The sequence below is a fragment of the Myotis davidii genome, unplaced genomic scaffold (genome assembly GCF_000327345.1).
Source record: "Myotis davidii unplaced genomic scaffold, ASM32734v1 scaffold259, whole genome shotgun sequence".
In the NCBI taxonomy this organism is placed as follows: Eukaryota; Metazoa; Chordata; class Mammalia; order Chiroptera; family Vespertilionidae; genus Myotis; species Myotis davidii.
In genome coordinates, this window is record NW_006292687.1 from 2,464,849 (window position 1) to 2,482,727 (window position 17,879).

Genomic DNA, 17,879 nt, shown 5'->3' on the forward strand with positions numbered 1-17,879 from the left:
GGCAGGGAGGCACTCCTATTTCACTACTTATACCCAGCATTGAGCCCAAAAGGTCACACATCTCAAGTACAAGCAAAACCTAGGACTGGCATGAAAAATACCCCCTGAGCTTTTCATCTTCATTTCAAATATTGATTTATTTTCCAAATAGAAGCTGGAACACCAAATCAACTAAGAGCACCCATCTGATAAAAGATATGCAAATATGCTTATAAATATTACAGTATCATCTATAATGTTGACAGGTCAGATAAAGGCATCACCCTTCAGCTAAAACTAAATTCTAAGTACAGGATGAAGATACAGAGTTTTTACACATTCGCACTCAATCTACTTTATTTTCAGCTCCATAGATGGTTACAAATTGCATCTATTATTTCATAGACTCCCCAAGCCCTACCCACCTTCAGGTACAAACCAGACTCCAATATTGAAGGAACCTCCAATATTTGAACTTTAAAAACCAATAGATTACCAAATTTATCAGAAAGTATTCTAGATGTGTTGCAAAAAAATGCAAACGAAATTCTATATAACAAAAGCCTAATATGCAAATTGTCCCCTCAACCAGGAGTTCGACCACTCACTATGATGCGCGCTGACCACCAGGGGGCGGTGCGGGACATGTCAGTGTCAGCAACGCAGTGCTGGCAGCGGGCAGCAGTGGAGGCACTGTGGGCTGAGTGGGGCCCCGACAAGAGCAGGACCATGATGGGATGGTGGAGCAGGTGAGTGGGTGGCACCAGGCCAAGGCAGGTGCGAGTGGGGGCCTAATCGTCCTGCCAATCACCTCACAGATGGTGACCAGCAGTAGTGCTGGGGGGCGGGGCTGCTCCCCAGCTCCTAGGCGCTGAGGGAACCGGGTGGGGAACTGGACCAGATCCACCACCCTGCAGACAGCGACCAGCAGCCAGTAGGCCCTGATCACCTGATCAGGGCCGCGCCCTGGGCTGGGACAAGGAACTGGGGGTGGGTGGCAGTGACCAACCACCCACAGCAGCTGGGCAGCGGGCTACGTGGGGGTGGGGTGATGGGGATGGAGGTGCAGTGAAAATGCAGGGTGTCCATGGAGCTCACTCTCACTCCGCCTGCTACCCTCCCCTGGGAGGCCAGGGCTCACGCACTGGGGAAGCCACAGTGAGGAGCCCACCCTGCACTCATGCATCCTCTTCTGGGTGAGCCAGGCTGCAGCTGCTGGGATCGCAGGGGCCGGTTGGGGTCCCTGTGGGTTTGCACAGTAGCCGGTTTGTGAGCGCACTGCCTCCCCAGCTTCCAGGTGCGGTGCCACTGGGTGGCCCAGAGGCCCACGCTGCAACCTGGTCCACGGTGTCCAGCTGCACTCACAGCATCTCCACATGGAGAGTCGAGTGCCGTGACTCAGGCGAAGGGGGCGTGTGAGGGCCTGTAGGCCCAGGTGCTGCCCAGGGGCCAGAGGTCAGCTGGGACCTGCCCTTCCATGCCAGATGCTTGTGGTTTGATCAGCGGCCAGGCCTAGAGACCGCATCTGTGCACAAATTTTGTGTACTGGGCCTCTAGTTTAAAATAACAAAAACCTGGTTAAACATTTGCCAAGCAAGAGTCCACCTCTGAAGCAGCAGCCCAGGGCGACCTCCTCCTTTCCCCAAGGGCTTCATCCACCATTCCTTTTTGTCTCCCTAATAAATGAGATGTAAAATCCCTGAAGGCAGTGGGAGGGCCCAGGTAGAGAAGGCAGGATGTCTGCACAAAGGTGGCCCTAGGATTGATCTGACAAGTGACTGCCCAGGCAGGTCTCCCTTGGACGGGGCCAGCCCTGAGCTAGAAGTGTCCCTGGGAGATGATGGATGGTTTTGCACCGACTTTCTGAAAGGAAGGAGCCTACGGAGAGAGGTCCCAATTTGCAGCTCTTTTGTTCTTTTGTTTTTGTGAGCACTGACCTCTAGCTCCCTCCTGTCTCCTTCCTTCTCTCCTCCCCCACATAATTCTATGCCTTGAATCAGAATAAAAATAAAGAATAATCAGAGTCAAAAGACCAGAGGGCCCATCTCTGATGTCTTGTGTGGCTGATGAGGCCTTGGGCTCTAGCATATCTGACATCGATGGAATCGATGAGGCTAAATGAAAATGTGCAGAACATCGTGTTTTACATGCAGCCATTGGGAGAGAGGAGGCCCAGCCAGCAGGGTCTGGAGGAGCATGTAAAGGAGGAATTGGCCTGTGAGCTCTGGGACAGGAAGCCAGCAGGAGCCGAGGGAAACCCAGGCATGAAATGAGTAGAAAGAACACTCAAACCAGGTAAACACTGAACACAGGGCTTCTTTGTTTAGGTTGGAGGGGTCTTTTATGAGATTGTCAAGAATGTGCTCATTTTATAAAGTTGGTAAAGATGGGAGCCCTAAAACACGGTAGGGCTTTTGCTGAATGGGCGAACGTATGCAGGTGAGTCCCACATTTGGTGGCACGGGTTGAGGCCTCACTGCCAGGCATTACCTGGGCTGCATATGCACACTCTGCACCTTTCAGTAGCTTAAGACACCACACAATAGCAATTCAGTGCCTGACCTGGGCAAATTCAAATGCTGACAGGCAGACACTGACTGCCCTGGGCTAATGGGTTGGCATGTTCATTTCTATTGGGCTTCAGTCAAGTCACTTAGACACTGTTTGAGGCATTAACCAAGATTTAAAAATTTTTCCGAGTTCAGTGAATGGAAGATTAATTACTGTATATATTGAACCAGGCTTCAATGCTTCTTTAAATCCAGCGAACGTATAATTTGAATATTCCACTCTGACAATTCAACATTTCGTCTTCATGAAGCCTCGCTCAAAGAAATTTCAATAATGCTGTTTTCAATTAGCTACTTCCTGTCCAGTTAATAAAGCTAAAGTACTTAAGTCACCCACTACAGTCCCAAGTCTCCTGTTCAAGACCGATGTTCTTTGTTCCTCCCACCTCCACCTCCACCCCTCTGCCTCAAGCCCACTGAACCAGAGGGATGAACCAGAGGGTTCATCTGAGTGGCACAGTAATTACGATAATAGCTGATACTTACATGGCAATTACTACGTGCCAGGATCTGTTGTAAGTGCTCTACGTGCATTAACTCATTTAACCTTCACACGACACTATGAGGTAGGGACTATTATTATCCTCATTTTACGAGTCTAGTGGGTCTCTGGAGTGGCTTACTCAGGGGAACCACAGTCAAAGGAAAAGGGGAGAGAAGAAATGCCCTTAGTTCAAGGACATTTACTCGGGATTGGAGGGATGAAGAGATTCTCGGCCCAGCTGTGTTTCTCAGTCAGCTTCTCCTGTGGTCTGGCTTCTCCTAATCCAGGCCTGGAACTAAGTTTTAAGGGAATGAGACAACAAGTAAAGCCTCTCTGGGTCCTTGCATAAGGAAAGTGCTCAGGGGGACTGGTGTCTCGCTCCAGTCTAGGAAACTCGGAGGACAAGAGGTCAGTGCACGACTTTGAGGAAGAGTAAGACGAGTCACTGCTTTGGTGAGGCCAAAAAAATGCTTAAGAATTTTTCATGGACTAGAGGTGGCCAACACAGGAGGGAGAGAGCTGGGCTAGCACTATGTGAAATTCCATGTAAGAAAACTGCCAGGGAGGATGGAGGGTCCCAGCAAAAAAAGTGCTTTTGAAACAAACTGCCAAAGAGAAGACTGAGGGCAAGGCCGCTGACCAGAGAAAGTCACTGGTAGTCCCTACGGGAGCCTCTAGAAGTCCACCCAAGTATGCACGCTCCAGAAGCAGCCTCAAACACTAGTGGACCAGAACATCACAGCTATGTCAGGGCAGTGCTTTTCAGGTAATGGCTTTCTAGGCCCCTTACTCTCCTCCCTCCTTGTCTCCCTGGTGGAAGGGTCAGAAACGGTATTAGCCATGCAGTAAGGGAAAGGTCTACAGGAGAGAAGGTGGATGCATGGTGATCCAGAACTCATCTTCCCATCTAAAACAAAATTCTCTGATTGTCTCAGAAATGGTATGCCTTCTCACCTGGGAGGTTTCATTCCTTTAGTTACAGACCCCTTTGCAGTATTAATCTTCCTTCTTTTGATTCATTACCATCATCTTATGGCTCTATTATTGTGTATGTTAAAAAAAAATCATCCCTTTACCCAACATCCTTTCCTCTGTCCCCTCACTTATGTCCTCTACAGGAGATGCAAATGTAACAAAAACATCCCACTTTATTAAGTGTCAATTAAATATCTATAATTAAAGAATTACAAGAATTCAGAAGGTTGGAGAGATCACTTTCAACAGGGTTGTTTTGAGAAAACTTTGGAGAAGATGCCAATGAAATAGAACTAAAACAAGAATAGAGATAAGTTAAAAGCTTGTAGGCAACAAGAATGATTTATATATGTAAAGCAAGGAAAAAGCAAGGGAGAGAATGGAGTTTGCCTATTAGTTTGGGCATAAACTCTCATATGAAGCTATGCCAAGGACTTTTCATCTTTACCAATTCTCTAATCTGCACGTGTACTTTATAGAAATCACAGTCCAAGTGCCTCTAGGATGTCTCCTAATTACATGCTTCCTTTCTAGGTGGTAACTCCACTCTAGAAACAAACTCACAGATGAGAATTTAGGGACAAATAAACATTATAATTAATGGCATTCTCTGAAATGGTGACTTAAGTAAACCTTCTTAATCTCCTCTGTCACTTGATATTTAATATTTATTTAGCACCGAGAGAATAAACTATTCTTTTCCTTTCAAAACAAAGTCACAAGACTATGCAACATGTTAATTTGCAAGGATTATTATTGCATTGCTCTTCTCAGTTTTTGTTCATTCCTTTTTCTCAAAGTTGCATGAGGCAAAAAAGCTAGATGAATTAGTGGGACTTCTAGTCTTAAAAGACAAAAAAATCACTTGGTTAAAATCAGAGAAGATATATTAACAGTTCCAGGGGAACTATTTCAAAAGTCATTTAAAAACTAAGCTAATTCAAAAAAGATTTACTTCAGAAAGACAGTTTATGCTTAAATGTATATGTAAAAATACCTTGGGCTCCATACTGAAGGCTGCTGCAGGTTACCTTTCGGCTACATTTTCATATCCTACTTTAACTATTTACAACCTAGGAGAACTGGGAACTATAGTTTAAAAAACAACAACCCAAAACCAGTATTTATAAGAGAAAATGAATGTCTTATTTAAAATGAACTGTAAAACAATGAGCTATAACATGTAAATCTTTAAGTATTGTAAATTAGGCAAAAACAAATATTGTAGACAGAAGGGAAGGGAGAGATAAACAAAACAAAAAAACCTCTAAACTGAGACATTAATCCAAATTCATATAACTGCTCTCCTAATGTGATAACAGAAAAAAAGGATATTTCAAACTCAAAGACTATAGTGTTTTACTATCTATACTAATAAAAAGGTAATATGCTAATTAGACCAGATGTCTTCCGGATGTCCTTTTGGACAAAGCCACAGCTGCGAGGGCTGAGGCAGACCTCCATGGCTGGGAGGGCCCATCACAGAGCCCCGGCCAGGTGGGCAGGGCCTCCCTCGGTGCAGCATTGATCAGAGCCCTGGCAGGGTGGGCAGGGCAGACAGGGCCTCCCTGTGGGCAACGATTAATGGCAGAGCCCTGGCCTGTTGGTAAGGGCCACCCTCTGCTCTGTGATTGATCCTAGAGCCCCAGAAGGGCGGGCAGGGCCTCCCTGTGGGCAGGGATCAATGGCGGAGCCCAGCCCAGGTGAGAAGGGCCTCCCTCTGTGGGAGATAGCTGGCAGGCCCCGCCCATCCACCACAGTGTCACTGGCTGGTGGCTTGGGCCTCCCTCTGTAGGGTGATGGATCACAGGGACCCCAGATTGATGCCCCAAAGAGGGTGGCCCTGCTCACCCTGCTGGGGCTTTGCGATTGATGGCAGCCAGCACAGAGGGAGGCCCTGCCCACCCTGCTGGGACTCTGGGATCAGTTGCAGAGGAGAGGGAGGCCCTTCCCACCAGGCCTGGGCTCCACCATTGATCCCCGCCCACAGGGAGGCCCTGCCCACCCTGCTGGGACTCTGGGATCAATTGCAGAGCAGAGGGAGGCCCTTCCTACCGGGCCCATTTTTGTTGTTTTGATATCATGTTTTTATATCATGTCTTTGTTTTTGTTACTGTTTATTTATAAATAAATTTATAAGCTGCAGGTGGGCAGTAAGAAGCAACGGGTCCTGGATTGTGAGAGGGTGCGGGTTGGGCTGAGGGACCCCCGCCCCATCCAGTTCACAAATGTCATGCACCAGGCCTCTAGTTCCAGAGCATAAAATTTCTCTCAAACTCTCATATGTACATGAGCCTAGAATTAGCTTCTCACATCCTAGGTTATTAATAATGTGTATATTTGAAAATAAATATATACAATATTTTAAAACAAAACCCTTCAAGAACATATATAAGCACTGACATTCAAGGGATTCAGACACCATGTAACATTTAGGATATATGGCATCTGGAAGATTAAACATTCTTGCTTGCTTGTTACTCTGAAGTCTTCATTATACACAGGATGCTTCTTGGGGGACCAAACCCAGTTTCATTTTCTCCAGTACTATAAATATTAACAACATAAAGAAACAAAGAGAACATAATTAGCTTCAATGTTCACAAAGAAAAATAAATAATAGTTGTCTAATCTAATAAAAGAGAAACATGCAAATTGACCATAACTTCGCTACGCCCACCAGCCAATCAGAGCGACTATATGCAAATTAACCCAACCAAGATGGCGACCAGCAGCTACGGAGCTGGAGCAAGCAGGAGGTTTGGTTGCCCCAGCGATGGAGGAAGCCAAGCTTTCCACCTGCCCTGGCCAGCTGTGGCTTCCACTAAAGGCAACAAAGTTTCAATTATCAAGATAAGTAAATCTCAGATACTTGCTTCCAGCCAGCCTCCACTGGGAGCTTGGGTGGCTGGGGGCCACCCTGCCTGCAAACAGCCATCGGCCCCTCACCCAGGCTGGCCACACCCTCATGGGGTGAGGGTCCCTGCTGGGTGGCTTGACCAGCCTGCAAACAACCCTCAGCCCCTCACCCAGGCTGGCCAGGCACCCCAACAGGACCCCCCTCCCTGAAAGGGGTGTGGCCAATCTGAAAATGGCCCTCAGCCCCTCACCCAGGCTGGCCAGGCACTCCAGCAGGGACCCCCACCCTGAAGGTGGTGTGGCCAGTCTGAAAACAGCCCTCAGCCCCTCTCTCAGGCTGGCCAGGCACCCCAGCGGGACCCCCATCCTGATCCGGGACACCCTTCAGGGCAAACCAGCCAGCCCCCACCCATGCATCAGGCATATAATAAAAGATATAATAAAAGGGTAATATGCAAATTGGCCCTAACGGGAGAATGACCAGAACAACCGCTGGACCAGTCACTATGAGGTGCACTGACTACCTCTCAGTCCCTTTCCCCAGCCAACAGCCTTCAATTGCCCGATGGTGAACAGGGAACCAGGGATGAGTATTAGGGGACGTGGAAAACACCAGGCCAAGGCCCCTGCCCTGCCAGTCTCCCCACACACAGAGGGCAACCCATAGCATGGGTGGGGCCAGCGATCTGGTCGTCAGGGCACTCTCACATGGGAGGAGCTCTGCTCAGCCACAAGCCAGGCTGATGGCTGCCAGTACAGTGGTGGTGGTGGGAGCCCCTCCTGCCTCCTTAGCAGCGCTAAGGATGTCCGACTGCAGCTTAGGCCTGGTCCCCGCTGGCAAGTGGACATCCCCTGAGGGCTCTTGGGCTCCCAGAGGGATGTCTGACTGCCAGCTTAGGCCCGATCCCCCCGGAGAGCGGGCCTACGCCAGCAGGTGGACATCCCCTGAGGGGTCCCAGACTGTGAGAAGGCACAGGCCGGGCTGACGGACCCCCCCTGAGTGCACACATTTTTGTGCACCAGGTCTCTAGAAGATTTATAAGATGCTTAGAAAAAGATAAACACATACTTTTTACAGAATAAAACAAACCTTAGCTTATTCTAGTCCTTTAAAAAACAATCTTCTGGCCGAAACCGGTTTGGCTCAGTGGATAGAGCGTCGGCCTGCGGACTGAAAGGTCCCAGGTTCGATTCCGGTCAAGGGCATGTACCTGGGTTGCGCGCACATCTCCGGCGGGGGATGTGCAGGAGGCAGCTGATCGATGTTTCTCTCTCATCGATGTTTCTAACTCTCTCTCTCCCTTTCTCTCTGTAAAAAATCAATAAAATATATTTAATAAAAACAACAACAAAAAAAAACAATCTTCTTGGTGGTTGGGGGGTCGACCTATGAACCAGGAGGTCATGGTTTAATTCCTGGTCAGGAAACATGCCCTGGTTGTGGGCTCAATCCCCACTTGGGGGGGGGGCGGCAGTGAGCATGCAGGAGGCAGTCAATCAATGACTCTCTCATCACTGATGTTTCTCTCTTCCTCTCTCTCTTTCATCTCAGAAATTACAGGAAAGGAAAATTAAAGAAATGATTAAAGACGCAAATAGGCTTTGATAACACAGTGGACACTGGGTGAGGGGGAAGTCCAAGCAGACTGACTTTGAGCTTAGGAAATTGTAAGTATTAGTAACTGTGTTAAGAAGTCAGGAAGGAGTTCACAAGGAGAGGCATGTGAGGGTGGAGAGGAAAGAGGCCCAATTTTTATGCTTGCTAACCATTTTCCTAATCATCATTATGAAATCTATAATTAAAACGGGTTTTAAATCTGAGGTTTTCCCTCATCAGACATTTGTATGAAAGATATTGTTAACAGCAAGTCTACAGATACACCTTTTCAGTGTGTGGTATGCATTGCTTTTCTCAGCCTCAAAATCCTTCCGTAAAACTTCACCATGCATCAAAACTTAACATGCGTTAAATCTCAGCTGGCATGGCCTCCACTAAACCCAAAGTCATTTGCAAGAAGGCCTTATAATCATCATTGATCACAACGGACGAAGACACCCATGTTGACATTCCACTAAGAAATGTAAGTGGAATGTTTGAGCTAACTGTGCATGAAACATGTTCACGTCAGATGGCCGGTGAGATAGCAAAAAAGGCTTCACCCCGCAAAACATCCCAGAAGAGTCAGGAGCTGGCATGAGGAGTGTGGCTCCATGAGGACTCTGGGCAGCAGGTGGAGAAGCGGGAGAAGTACGCTTCTCTCAGGGAACCGACCTGGGCAAACTTGTGAATCTGCTCCACCACTGCAGCAAACAGGGCGTGGACACTCTCGTCAATCAGACTCTGCATGTAATGCACCGCCTCCTCGTCCGACAGGTCCAGGCGGAATTTATCCTGAACCTATGAGGCCACAGTCTGTTAGTCTTCTGAACAAAGAGAACCAGGCATATTTCAAAGACATAGAATTAAATGGATGTAGACATTACACTGCAGTATGAGTTATTTCTATGCCAAAGAAATAATTCATGACTTATAAGGAGTTCTGAAAACTGCTCATTTGAGTGTGGAAGTTTACTGCTTTTGCTATATGCTCTTTTAAAAAATGTTTTTATTGATTGATAGGTTTTAGAAAGAGAGGAAGAAAGGACCAGTTATGTCAGAACTCAGAGTTTTTGATGCCCATTACTATTTTCCACAACCAGAGAAATTTCATCTCTGACACTGTTGGTGCCCTTTAGAAAGTTTATAATTCAAGTTTAAAAAGCTATACTGGGGCCGAAAAAACAAGGGGAAATGGGTTGTTAAATCTTTCATATATGAGAAGTAGACTGTGATGTTTGAGGATGTATAGAAATTACCTTTTTCACAGTTTTATCTGGTTCAAGAGCAATATCTGGAATGTTCGCATCCACCATCAAGGAAAATAAGTTCAAAATTAGATTAGAATACCTGAGGGTGATTGGGGAAAAAATAACAATTCATTAGAATTTTGCAGTTCTTCTCATATCAAAAACACTCCTAGAAATCGTGGTACCTGGATCTCTATAACAATTACTGTTACCCCGAAGGAAAATGGAATGTGAGACTATTCACCAGCTGTTTCAATGAAAAGCAAGCCTCGAAAAAATATCTTACTCTGGGATCTGAATATAATACCATTTCGAGGTCCTACACTATGGAACAAACTTTTGGAGTAATCGCCTAATAATCACTTTTTTTTCTTCAGTTTTCAGGGAGTACATTCTTTTTAATGGGGTGTAAGAGAAACCCTTTTATACCTAATTAGCATTTGGCTAAGCAATGAATATCTGCCTTTGCTAAATGACGACAAGGACCTGCCACTCTAAGACCACCTCAGTGCCAGGGGTAAATGCATGAAAGGGAAACACTGCCACCCCACTAATCATTCAGGAGTACCCTCCAGGGACACAAATCACCACTTTAGAAACCAATGACTGGGCTGAATAGAAGCAATGCTAAATGAAGGAGAAAATAGCTAGTACTCTATTAAAAATGAGCAAGATACTTAAATATCATCATCTTTGGATTATGCTGACCCCAACAGGAACTACAGGTTTATCCTCACCAATCCTCAAACTTTCACCTTACTCCACACAAAGAGAAGGAGTGCTACTATTCCTACTATTCCACATGCTCATCCAGAGGTGGAGCCCGGGAAGCACATCCACCTCCTGCCCAGACCCCCTCCTGGAACAGCCATGCTCTCAGTGGCCCCTCAGCACTCTAGTGATGAAAGGAGGTTCAGGTTAGACTTTGGAGGAGGGTATGAGTAGGACAACTTTGGTTTCAGAAGAAGGGCCAACACAGGTGCCCTGCAGTGTCCTCTCCAGGGCATGGAGGCCAGGATGCAGGAGGTGCAGAATCCTCATTTCAGCCATCTGCCTATCCATAGTGTGCAAAAGCTCAACCTGTGACATAAAAACCATTTACTGCTGGAACTGTGATGATAATGGAACTAAAGACAAAAATGACTATACACATAAACCTCAAATTACCTAATATAAATATTTTATATTGCCCATGAAAGCCAAGAGGGACTATAATGAAAATTTCTACCTTGATATAATCCTCTCATCAAATTAGGCCCTAACTCACCGATTCTCTTTGGGAAAAAAAAAAAGTATGATGGTATCAAAACAGTTTTAACTTAGCTTGAAGTTACTGGTTTCTTGTGAGAACTGATAAAAAGCATATCACAGATGTCACTTTACTTCTACTCAAATAATTTTATTCATTCAACCAACAAATATTTACCAAACACTCACTCTATGCACTGCTCTAGACACTAAGGACATAGTGTTGAACTGAACAATCAAGGCTCCTACATTCACGAAGCTCACATTCTGGAAGAGGGTGGGAGCTCATACAATAAGCTGTTTAAGAAAATAATGTCATACCTGGGTGACTAATACAAGATTTAAAAAATAAAGTAAAACAGGAAACGGTCAGAGATTGAGGGGTGGGGAGTCACCTTAAGGAAGTATGATTTTATTTTAAATGCACTGAGAAGCCACTGAGTTTAAAGAGTGGAACAGCACACTCAGATTTGCATTTCTGAAAGCTCACATTGGCCACCTTGTGGGGAATAACAATGGAGGCAGGGGAACTTTCAGACTCCAGGGTAAGAGAAACAATATGGAAGTGATGGAGCTATATTCTGGGGATGGAGTGGGTGACACACAAGTGGAGGTGGGGAGAGAGAACAGGGACTGAATCTCACAGAGGATTTAGCCTAAGGAATGGGCATGCGTGGTTACCTATCAAAATAATAATGAATGAAGAACAGGATTTAGGGCAGGGAATCAAGAATTCCATTTTAGACATACTGAGTTTGAGATGCCTACTAAATTCTCAGCAAAGATGTCAAGTAGGCAGTTAGGTATATCTCAGAGGAGCTCTCAGGGCTGATGGGATTAGTTTGATGTCATCAACATTTGGATCCCATTTAAAGTTACAAGTCTGGATTAAATGCTTATGGAGAGAGTTAAGGGGAAAAAGATCAGAACCGATAGTCTGATAATGAAAACTGAAGACATTCATTGTGTAAAGGTAGACAGAAGAGGACAGGAACCAGCAAAGAAGAAGTGACCAGTAAGAAACAAAGAAAACAGGAGAGAGGGCTACACCAAATATAAGAAAGGTTTTTAGAAACAGAGACATGGTCAGCTATACCAAAGATGCTAGGAGCAAAAATGGCAATAGATACACCTGCATATCTTGGTGAAATTAGTTTCAACAGCCGAGTAAGACTAGTAGCCTCACTAGAGAAGGCAAAGGAAGGAGGCAAGTAAGTGGAAACTGAAAACGGAACTTTCTGAAGTAGATGTTTGAACATCTCTATTTTTCTTGCTCTATAAAATGAATTTACCAAAATTCTCTCTGCAGAGCAAACCCACTTACCTTCGCAGGTGGAGGAAAGCTGTGTAGCACTGCTTCCGGAACTCCTGGTACTGCTCGCTCTGCGTGCCCCCCATGCCTTCCACCATCTCTTTATTCAGCTTCATTGGAGGAGGAAGAGGCTTCGGATCCCGACCCAAGATATACCCAAAGTCTATGTGGAAGAGTTTGCCTAGGTGTGGATAAGAAACACATTTGTTTCCATAATTATCTTAAGGAACTAGGAAGTGGATATGTCATACACTTGGTAAAGTGGTTTCTCTTCATAAAGTCTATCAGTTCATGACAAAGTCTAATAAATTGATGACCCTCTGATCCCAGGCTTGGGAGTAGCCTTCAGAGCATATCTTAGTTCATTAAACTCACATTCATCCAGCTAAAATTATGCTTAAAATCATCCCACAGTAATATTAAAAATTTAAATCCTACTTTTAGATCTCCATAATCCAGTTAGCAAAGCCTGAACAACTTCAAGATGTTAGTGTAAATAAGTATCTTGTAGCAAGTTTCTCATGCTAACATTTAAGCGAGCTACCCTTCATATAGCAGAAGACCATTTCTTTTAAGTATTTCTAGGACAAAGCCACAATCCCCTGACAAAAAAATCCCTTGTATTTCACATTATACTGTTAGCTTCTTCTGAAACATTTCCAACTAATCTGTGTCACTCGTTACCTGCAGACTAAGAAACCAAGCACAGTGTTCATGTCAGCCAAGAGCTGAATACAGCTGCACTGCCCATGAAGACAAACCTGGAGCAGTCATCTAAACTCACAGACCAGGTATGTAAGAATAGGATCGTTCGTTCACTTTAGAGCAGCGGTCGCCAACCTTTCGGACCTCACGGATCACCAGTAGTCCGTGGACCGCCAGTTGGCAACCGCTACTTTAGAGAATGCTTCACCACAGAATTCATAAACATCTTGTGATTTACAAGAAGTTGTATAAGGCAGGGATGCTACTATTTGTTTTCAAACATTTCACCTAAGTGTATATTAAAATTATTTATTTACTTATCTTTCTTCTCCACACTAAACTGTTAAAGAACCATTAAGAGTCTTATAATAAAAAACCTTGTTTCATTTATTTTTGTTATAGTTCTAAAACCTGGGATAATGGAGAGTCAATGTAGCTATTTTGCATTTATTTAACCAAAGTCATCTCAATTTCACATTTACAGCTTAGACAACTTTCAATAACATTGTTGATGTGAGAAATTTTCTTCTAGAAATCTGAAAGTTCTTAGAATGGGTCGTTTTGTTTTAAAATTTCCTGCCTTCATTTCCATGAAGATCTATAATAAAAACAAAAAAGGCCGCCATGGCCGGGTAGCTCAGTTGGATGAAGCACTGTCCTGTACACTAAAAGGCTGTTGGGTCGATTCCTGGTGAGGCAACCCATAGATACTTCTCTCTCACATATTTATCGCTCTCCCTAAAATCAATACAAACATATGCTTGGGTGAGGATTAAAAAAATAGTAACAATGAAAGAGGCCAAATCTGGATCCCCTGGATGCTACCTTACTAGTAGTACTTTAGTGTTATTTCAGTGTTTGTGATTGAGTTAGTATCCAACAGCAAGGCAACTTTAATTGTTGCAGGCTGATACTAACAGAAGCAGGATTAGTTCTACCTTGAAATTACATGGCAGCATCTTGACAATGGAGGTTACGAAGTAGGTTCAAGTAGAGAAAAGCGGTATAAGAATATTCACATGGGATATATTAACAACACTCTGAACTCAAACTTCCACTATATTATCTGCACCATCGTCACACTGCAAGTGACAACTTCAATTTACTTTTGTCATATTAATGTTGCTAGATTAAATTTTGCAAGTTTGTAACATGATTTAATTCATAAATCTGTTTTTTAGTTATGGAAAAGAACAGGTACAAGAAGTTAATACCAGGTTTTATGTGGTACATATTTAAGATTGTAAGATGCAGTATGTCAACACAGGGGGTTTCATTTCTGTTTAAAACAGTTTTGTGTATTACTCATGATTGAAAAACACATTTCAGAATTATAAAATAGGCTCCAGAGGTCTCTAAACATAATGAAATCAAGTTTTTGGAAAATCCCGAGTTCACCAAAGTCCCAAATGAAGTCCATGATTCCAAAAAGATAAAAAACTAGTTTTAGAATAAGACTTGGTAATTGCAGTACTCCCTGGGAAAGCATCATCTCCTAATCTCTAACTTTATTTTTTTATTTTATTTTTTTTAAATATATTTTATTGATTTTTTACAGAGAGGAAGGGAGAGAGATAGAGGGCCAGAAACATCGATGAGAGAGATACATCAATCTATTTTTATTGTTGGCTCTATGACATCTGTTTCCCCCCTTTTGCCTACCTCCACCCTGCCCCACCTCTCCTTCCCTGTGGCCATCACCACTCTGTAGTCCGTGTCTATGGGTTATGCATATACATTCTTTGGCTAATCCCTTTGCCTTCTTTCATCCAGTTCCCTCCCTCCTCTCTGACAGCTGTGAGTCTGTTCCACGTATCCATGCCTCTGTTTTTATTTTGTGACAGCATGGATGGACCCGGAGATAATGATGCTACATGAAATAAGCCAGTCAGAGAAAGACAAATACCACATGACCTCACCTACATGTTGAACCTAATGAACAAACTCAAAACAGAGGCATCTCCTAATCTCTTAAGGTTCAAGGGAATAGGCTATCTTTGAATTGTCTAGAATTTGGTGAAAAGTCCATGATCAACTTCTGTTAAGGATTTTCACTTCATTTTGTGCTTTATTCTCTTCCTGGAGTTACCATTTATTTTCTGCCTTGTTAGACAAACACCATTCTACCCTTATTTGTACAGGTATAGCTAAAATTCCCTTGGTTTTATTTAATTATGTAAGTGATGCTTTGTTTTGTTATGAGTATAATTCTTAATGGTACTCAGCAGTTGAGCAGATAACCTATCTGACCAAGCTTTGATTCAAAACTGCACCCTTAATGAATCACGACATCCCAGTATCAAAAGCTATCAGCCATCACACTTGGATTATTTAATGTGCTCTCTGCTTTTAATAGGAAACCCAGTCCCACTTTTCTTCATTTCATTACAGGCATTATTGGAATTCCAATGTCAACTATGCCTCGCTGCTTTCAAATGAAGAGTGTATTTCTATTCTTCTTACAAGAAAACTCTCAAGGAACAGGATTACTGCTTAATTATACGGCATAAAAGATTCAGTATCTAACAATGAAACCATTATTATGCTTTGCAAGTTCACAGAGTCATGTATTTTGAAAAGAGGCTATTAATGCTTCCAGAAAATGTACCTCTTAAAGTAGCAAAGGGAATGAATGGCTCTTTTAGTTAATACCTGTAAAGGAAACTTGTAAGGATTTAAAAAATGCACTTCAAAAAATTAAAAGTTTAATTAGGAAATTCAGGAAGATTATTCAAATCTATTACCTTAAATAGTCAGGAGGTAAAGTGTACATAAAACAAACTGAATGTTGATGTAATTATCTCCTATATATAAGGGGTAAGAGGATTAATTAAATTTTCCTGTTATTTGCATAAGTGACAAGAACTTATTTCTAAAATTATAGTTCAAGACATTTGTAGATCTTGGATTAAAGAGAATGTATACTACTGAAATTAATAATATTTAATAGAGTTTTTAAATTTCCATTTTGTCTATCTAATTAAAAAAAACATACAGCAATCATTAACATTTTCTTTATAAGATTTCAGTAAATACGAGAAGACTTCTTGATATTAAATATTCAAGAAACTTTCAAAAAGATCAGATTTTAAGTAATGTCTAAAAAGAAAACTATTCACATGAAGATAAGTCCTTCTCATTATTTAAATAACTAAAGTAATGATCAAAGACTTAAAAAGAATTTATGGCTAAAAAGTGAAGGTCTTATGGGCCTGGCTCTGTTTTGTATTGAGGAAAACCAATCAAATGGGTAGATAACAGTATGTCCAGAGTTTACAATGAAAGTTTAGACAGGAAACAGATTTTCCTGGAAACCCTAAGAATGGATAAAAATGACATTAAAAAACACACAAAAAAACCCTAGTTCATTTATTCATTGTAAAAGCACTTACTGAGTGCTTACTAAATACATAAAAGTGTTTATAGCCCTTTCTCTCATTTCCCAGAAAATAAACAAGCACATTGAGAAAATAAGTCTGTAGTTTTAGGTTTTGCAGCATACTTAATCTACCAAACTAACTTAAATACAAACAGCTGAGGAGGCACCACTATTTGAATAGTAACTAAGTTCTTTCCATATCAGAAAATTCTGAATATCATAAACTGTATTATGCCTTGAGGAAAAAAATAAGACAAATATAGTATATTTTTAAATATCAAGCTTTACCTTAAAACACAGAAAAGATAACATTAAATCAATGAGCAAACTGTTCTCTTCTACAACTTCCTATACTACTAAAATTAAGAGCCACTCAAAAGAGAATTTAAAGGCGGTAACTTTAAAATATTTGAAACTTAGAGTGGTAAAAAGAATTTTTTGAAATGTTAATTATTTCCTTATCTCTAAAACTAGAGGACTGATGCACAAAATTCATGCAAGGGGCTTGGCCCTTGCAGCCCCGGTGGCTGCCCCAGCTTCGTCTGGAAGGTTGTCCAGACGGTCGTCCAGTCTAATTAGCATTATGATGTTACTATAGATTATGATTCCAAATATCAGCTACATAGTCAAAAAATGGAAAGCATTCTTATTTCCTGATGGAAAAGCAAACTAAACCATAAAAGCTAGCCAACCTCAAGAATTACTTATTAATAGAGGCCCAATGAATGAAGATTCGTGCAAGAATAGGCCTTCCTTCCCTGGCTGCCGGCACCGGCTTCCCTCTGGCACCCGGGACCGGGGCTGCTTTGCTCCAGCTGCTGCCAGGCACCCGGGACTCGGGCTGCTTTGCTCTAGCCACTGCCCCCACCCCTGATGTGTGTCTGCTGGGGCTGGGGCGGCTTGCAGTCCCCTCCCGCCCATCTGCCCACACCACACAGCACCTCCTGAACGGTCATGATGCAGCATCCTCCTGAGCCAGTTGTGATGCCTGACTAATTTGCATATTACCACTTTATATATAGTGGCCTGGTGCACAAAAATTTGTGCACTCTGGGGGAAGCGGGGGGCGGTCCCTCAGCCCGGCCTGTGCCCTCTCGCAGTCTGGTACCCCTCGGGAGATAACGACCTGCTGGCTTAGGCCTGCTCCCGGGTTGGCAGAGGGCAGGCCCAATCCCTAGGTGCAGTCCCTGGTCGGGCTTAGAGCAGGGCTGATTGGGGAGTTGGGGTGCCGCCCCCTGTCATGCACAGAGCAGGGCCGATTGGGAGGCTGCGATGCCACCCTCAGTCACGCTCAGGGTAGGGCCAATTGGGGGGTTGGGGCACCGTCCCCTGTCACACTCAAGGCAGGGTCGATGGGGAGGTTGCGGCGCCACCCCCTGTCATGCACAGAGCAGGGCCCATCAGGGGTTTGGGGAGCTCCCCCTGTCACTTACAGAGTAGGGCCAATAGGGGAGTTGGGGTACCGCCCCGTCACACACGGAGCAGGGTGGATCAGGGGGTTGGGGCGCCGCCACTCTCAAC

At 43.7% G+C, this 17,879-nt stretch overlaps 1 protein-coding gene across 1 annotated transcript in view; it reads right to left on the reverse strand.

The window, feature by feature from the left end:
- Positions 1-6,325: 6,325 nt before the first annotated feature.
- PIK3C3 (phosphatidylinositol 3-kinase catalytic subunit type 3) overlaps positions 6,326-17,879 on the reverse strand; it is a 69,236-nt gene continuing 57,682 nt past the window's right edge. Inside the window, exons 20-23 of the mRNA XM_015565548.1 lie at positions 12,287-12,455; positions 9,724-9,814; positions 9,140-9,265; positions 6,326-6,555 (exon numbers count right to left, since the gene is read on the reverse strand). Of these exons, the coding sequence (XP_015421034.1) occupies positions 6,541-6,555; positions 9,140-9,265; positions 9,724-9,814; positions 12,287-12,455 (401 nt within the window). The 3' untranslated portion in view covers positions 6,326-6,540. The remainder of the gene's footprint in view (positions 6,556-9,139; positions 9,266-9,723; positions 9,815-12,286; positions 12,456-17,879) is intronic.